The following is a 5,604-nucleotide window of genomic DNA, read 5'->3' as shown; positions in this document are numbered from 1 at the left end:
CTCTCCTGGCGCTTCTCCAGGGTGAGGACATCCCCGGGAGGGCCAGGGAGCTTGGGCCCCGGGTGGGGCTCCCTGAAGGCGGCCCCCATCCCTGGGGAGGTTCACTTTCCCGAAGGGTTTGTGTAGCCAAGGCTCCGGGTCCCTCTGTGCCTTGCATCCCTACCATGGGCTTTTGGCGAAGGGGGTGGGTGGGGAGGGGTCACACCTGTTATGGTGGAAGGTTATGTGGAGAGGGCACTCCAGGTCTGCGGGGAGGGCCCTGCTCTCCGTACCCAGGGTTCCTCCCCCAGACCTGGCGTGCCAGGTGGGGGCGCCCCCGCCCGCGAGGCCGCAGCTCCCCATGTCCTCGGCCAGGACTCCGCGCCACCAGTCACAGTTCCGCCCGGGGGCCCATATCCCGTCCGGGGACTGACTGGCCCAGGTGTGGGGGGTGGGGATGGTGGCGGTGGAGGCGGCGTCTCCGTGGGCCTTGAATGTCGCGGTAGCGACGTGTGGCCAGTGAGGTCCTGCCCCGAGCAGATGAAGCCAACCGGCGACCCGAGTGTGCTCACCGGTCTGCCACTGGCGGGATCCGGGGGAGCGGCCGGGCCTTGCGGACCTTGAGCCGGGGCCGGGGGAGGCCCCGATGCACCCTCCACCGCTGGCCCCGGGGCGCTGGATGTGGGGGCAGCAAGGAGCTCCCGCAGCTCTCCTCGCCCTGCAGAGCCGGCTGAGGCCCTCGGAGGCCGGCGACTCCATTTTATGGTGCTCAAAACCCAAGTCTGGGCCATTTTCCGCCACTGGGAATCTTGAGAATGCGGCGGGAAACGGCAACTCGGTCGCGCCCGTCCCTCACCTTGAGCCTGATGTTGGGGCGGAGGCCTCGGTCCCCATGCGCCTCCGCCGCGGGGAGGTACGGGTTCTAAGCCGTATAAATGAAGTCAATATTAGTATTGACTCACGGCGACACGTTTCCCCTTCTTGGGCTGAAAACTGCTGTGGGTGCCGAGCGCGGCGGCTTCGCAACCCGCTCCCCGGCCCCCATTCGGAAGCCCGAGGTTGGCGAAGCCACCTGCTTCTCTTCGCTCTTCGGGCTGCTGGTTTGATGGCCGAAAGGGCTCTGGCACCACGCTCGCTCACCCTCGCTCGCCCGCTCCACGCCCCTGGGGCACCCCTGGCCTGTCCAAGGCCACCTCCGGTGGGCCTGACCTCTCGGGTCTGGCCGGGCGCTTTGGGGTCGGGAAAGGAGCCCGCAGAATGGGCTGGGCTTGGGGGCTCAGGACCCGGGGGTCGGGGGCAGTGGGATTGAGGATTGGAGCACGCCCCTCCCGCGCACTGTTGGTAGTCCCACCGAGGCGGGGAGGTGCCCAGCTCCCTAGCATCCTCGCGGACGGGCCCCCAACGGGCTGGCGTGTCTCCCCACCCCCCCCCCCCCCGCCCGCCCCATTCCCCGCTTTGTGCAGCTGACCACCCGGGCGCCCTTGGGGTGGGGCGGTGGTCCGGTCCCGCCTCCCTCCGACCCCGCCCGGAGAGGGAGGTGCCCGGCCCGCCGGCGCTCCCAGCGCCCTTCCGCCTGCGATCTGAGCGCTGCCGGGGAGCCTCGTGCGGCTGGCTGGGTTTCTCGACAGTCGGAAGATAACGCGCCGGAGCCTGATGGACCGGCGCTCGGCCCTGCTCGGCGAGCGAGCACCGCTTTTGGGGGCTGTTTGTAACGAGACGCGTGTCCTCTGTGGCTGTGGTCGATTCAGAGTGTCAGGAGTTTGTGCAAAGCCACCAGTACCCGCACTCGCTTCCCCGCCTGCGGGCGCCCGGCGCCTCCTGTGGCTGAAGTTTGCCAGCCTCCTGGCTATCGATTAGGTTGCGCAAAGGGGAAGACGTTAGATTTCTAAGGTGAAAATTAGGTTTTCTTAAATGTATAACCCAACTGGAGCTCTTACTCTCCAGTGAAAAACCTAGTCAAGGGCAGTGTGGCTGGCTGCTGTCCAGCCAGCCTGGGGAGGCCTGGACGGGGGACGTTTGTCCAGTATTGGTCTCAACCCAGCTGCCTGACCACACTCTGATAGAGCCCCTTAAACAGCCCAGTCTGGACACACGTATGAGACCCAGGATTGGTCTTTTTTTTTTTTTTTTTTCTCTTTCTCTCTCTCTCTCCTTTTTTATTATTCACAAGACTGAGATTGTTTAAATGTCATAACTTATAAGAAAATAAGCTACATTGAAATAAATTAAACACAACGGAGACGTGCTTCAGACATGGCTCAGATAGGGTCTGCAACCCCAGGAAAGAGGCCAGGGAAAGCCAAAGCAAAGCAAATTTCCAGGCTGCCCCCAAATGCCTGCTTTTCAGTCAACTAAAAAAGCCAGAATAGAAAGCAAAATAAGTTTAAACCCCAGTGGGTGTGGTGATGTCATGTTACCTTTGGAAAAGTATGGAAAGGTGGCTGGTATGCGTGGCAGATTTACAGCAGAGGTTTTGTTTTCTTCTGGAATATGAGTGGAGAACATTACTGGGTAGTTTGGTCCTATAACTTTCAAAATACTGCAGCTGCGATCCAGTCTATATAGATATCTATGTACAAAGTAGGATAGTATAATAAATATTTAGTGTGTCTTCAGGTGTAGCTGGAACCCCTTCGAAAGCAGTCTTTTAAGCCTGTTTCAAGAATATACTCTCAATTTGCTTGGGATGTCCAAAGTTGGGGGGGTGACTGAGTTTGGCTTCAAACATGGGGGAGGTCCACCATGGGTTCCCTCCAGCCCTGCGGCTTCTCCACGGTGGGCCAGGCCCTGGCCCTCCTTGGGCCCTCAGGGCCTGGCCTGTTCCAGCTGCTGATGCTGACTTCTGATAGCAAACCTGCTGACATGGACGGGGATGGGGACGACGATCTTGGGGTTCCGAGAGGGCTCCCCTGTCTTGGAATTGGCATTGCCGGCCTTCACCCGTTTCCACTTGGCCCGGCGGTTCTGGAACCAGATTTTCACCTGGACCTCGCTGAGTTTGAGGGCGTGGGCTATCTGCGAGCGCTCGGTCAGCGAGAGGTACTTTTTGCAGTGGAACTCCTTCTCCAGCTCCAGCAGCTGCTCGCTGGTGAAGGCAGTCCGCCGCCGCCGGTTCTTGCCCGTGGACGTGGTGCTGCCCGCGGCGCCGCCGCTCGGCGGGGTCTCTTCCAGCGCATGGCCGGCGTCTTCCTCCTTGTGAGCCGCCTGGCCCGTCAGATTGTCATCCGAGCTGTAGTCCAGATCGCTCTCCAGCGAGAAACTCTCCTCCTTGCCCTTCGGGTCGTCTTCCACCTTTGACTCGTCTTTCCCTTGCCCTCTGACAGCCCCGGCTGCAAGCAAAACCAAACGGCGTTTTATTACATTTCGCACACTGGCCTTCCTCTCCCCTTCCCACCGTCACTTGGGCATTTTCCCTTCTTAGGGGATTGTCTTTCTATGACATTAACACATTGTGATTTCCTGGCCTTTGAGGGGTAGAGAAGGGGGAGCGTGAGAAAGCTCAAAAGAGAGGAGGAAACAGTACAGGCGACGGCCCTTTGCCCAGAACCATCACTCAAGTGGCGGCCAGGCCTCCCCTGCACCCTCCCAGCCTCCTGCAGCCTAAAGCAGAAGTAACAGGAGGCAGGAGGCCCAGGAGTGCGCCCTTCTTTGTCCCGGGGGCAGGGGCTGGGTGAGGACTGAAGTGGAGTTCACGATCCATCTTGCCCACTCCCCCCCTTCCCCAGCGAAAATTTAGTAAGCCTCCGTTTCATCACAGCCAGAGTGAGGGGGAGGGAGGGGCAGATCCCAGACCGTGTCTTTTTTTGAGACAGATTATGTTGATCCAAGGGAAGTTTCATAGCCTTAGGAGAAGTTGCCACCAGACACCCCAACACACACACACGCAGTCGCGCAGCCTCCCAGGAATCCGATTCTCGAAGGCAAGCAGCAAGCCCAGTGAAGGGGCTTCAGAGGTCTGGGCGCCCCTGGGCACATGCACGACTGAGACTCACATCTCAACCCGCCTCCCCTTAAGGCTCACACCTACCCGGGCCCCCAGGTCACGGCGCGGGGCTGGGTGGGGGGTAGACTCGGTCCAACTCGCGGCCAGATTTGCCACCCTGAGTGGCAGCTGGCTGGGGGCGCTAACTGCCACCCCTCACACCCAGAGACCTTGCTTGTTGCGTGGCTCTAAATGCTCCCCGGAGGCCCCGCGGCGCAGCTCGGCCGCGTCCCCCAGCTCCCCAGGCGGGGGGAGCTTGGGCTTGGGCTCGGCCTCGCCCCCTCGGCCCCGGCGGGAACCCGGAGCTGGCTCGTCCCCGCCTCCTCCCTCCCTCCCGCCCGGGTGGCGCGCGCCGCCGACTCACCGAGCGACGCCTGCACCGCCTCGGCCGCGGAGAAGGCGAGCAGCGAGCCCTCCTTGGCCAAGAAGCCTTTGCCATCCTCAGCGTCGGCTTGCAGCGCCTCCGCCTTGTCGAAGATGCCGCCGCCCGGCAGCGGCTGCGGCGCGAACTTGCGGGCGGCCGCCGCCTCCTGGTGCTGGGGAGACGCGGAGAAGCCGCCGGGCAGCGTGGCCATGAGCGTGGAGGTGAGCGCCATGCCCTGCGCCAAGCTGGAACAGAAGCCGGTGGGCAGGCTGGGGATCTGGTGGTGAGGGTGCGCGGGCGGAAGCGCGGGCTGCAGCGCGGCCTGGGGCAGCGCGGGCGGTGGCGGCGGCGGCGGCGGCAGCACCACCGGCCGGTAGGGCATGAACATGGGGTAGCCGGTGTAGACGAAATGGCCGGGGCTGGGCTGCGGCGGGCTGCCGATCAGCGAGTCTATGCTGAAGGCGGTACTACTCCCCAGCGGGCGCTGCATCATCATCAGCGACGGCGGGAACGCTGCGCTCATAGACGCGCTCGGGAGAGGCCAGCGAGAGGCGAAAAGTCCCCGCGCTGCGCCGCCGCCAGGAAGCCCGCCGGGAGCCGGGAGTACAGCTGGGTGCGCCGGGTAGGGGCCGAGCGGGTCCCCGAGAGCAGACGCCGCCGCCCCTCAGTCCTGGGCCCGCTGCATGCCGGGCGGGTGCGGGTGCGGACGCTGAGCGGGGTGAGGCCGTGCACCCGGGAGTGGAGAGGGCGCCCGGGCCCCGCGGGCTCGCTGGAGCCGCTGCTCTCCGCTTGCCCGTCGGAGCCCGCGCGCGTCGCGTCCGCGGCCCTCTGCCCCGGATCCCAGCTGTCTGTGCGTCCGTCTGTCCGTCCTGCAGTCCGTAGCCTCCCGCGGGCCGCTGGGGAGCGCGCGAAGCTGGCGCACTTGTCTTCGGCGGGCGCCGCCAGCACCTTTAAATCGCGCTCCTCTTTCTCATTCACATTTTGCCTGCTGCCCGGCCCGGCTAGCCTCACGTGGGGCCGGGCGCCGCTGCCTATTGGCTGCGCCAGGACTGGGCGGGGCGAAAGCGGGGCTCCGCCCTTCCACCCGGGCTGGCTGCCGGCGGGCAGCGGGCGCCACCGGCGGAGCGCGCGGGCAGGAGAGCCAGAGCCGGTGCTACCCGCCCGCGCCGCGCAAACTTGAAAGGCCCGGTTGGCAGCTCCCAGGCTCGAACCCCGAGGCCCGGCAGCCTCGTCGAGGGCGCCTCCAAGAGCAGCTTCCGGGGCTAGGGCGCGCCGCGGC

The 5,604-nt window shown here is 64.3% G+C and overlaps 1 protein-coding gene across 2 annotated transcripts; it reads right to left on the bottom strand.

Moving 5' to 3' along the window:
* Positions 1 to 1,657: 1,657 nt before the first annotated feature.
* Positions 1,658 to 5,262, bottom strand: GBX2 (gastrulation brain homeobox 2). Of its 2 annotated transcripts, XM_014862403.3 has the most exons (3): positions 4,315 to 5,262; positions 4,007 to 4,032; positions 3,054 to 3,308 (listed from the first exon to the last, which is right to left on the bottom strand). In XM_014862403.3, the coding sequence occupies exons 1-3, from the start codon at positions 4,846 to 4,848 to the stop codon at positions 3,200 to 3,202; spliced, it is 669 nt and encodes a 222-aa protein (XP_014717889.2). In that variant the 5' UTR covers positions 4,849 to 5,262; the 3' UTR covers positions 3,054 to 3,199. The 2 variants fall into 2 exon arrangements, with proteins under 2 accessions (XP_014717888.2, XP_014717889.2); XM_014862402.3 differs by lacking the exon at positions 4,007 to 4,032 and having other exon boundaries at positions 1,658 to 3,308; positions 4,326 to 5,262.
* Between the last annotated feature and the right edge of the window lie 342 nt (positions 5,263 to 5,604).

This window comes from Equus asinus, chromosome 19, assembly GCF_041296235.1.
Source record: "Equus asinus isolate D_3611 breed Donkey chromosome 19, EquAss-T2T_v2, whole genome shotgun sequence".
NCBI classification, from domain to species: Eukaryota; Metazoa; Chordata; class Mammalia; order Perissodactyla; family Equidae; genus Equus; species Equus asinus.
This window is presented reverse-complemented; position numbering and strand designations above follow the sequence as displayed.

Coding starts and splice junctions, on each gene's coding strand:
- GBX2 (XM_014862402.3), bottom strand. CDS start 4,848: ATGAGCGCAGCGTTCCCGCCGTCGCTGATGATGATGCAGCGCCCGCTG. Junction 3,309..4,325: donor GGCGGTGCAGGCGTCGCTCG/GTGAGTCGGCGG, acceptor TTTTGCTTGCAG/CCGGGGCTGTCAGAGGGCAA.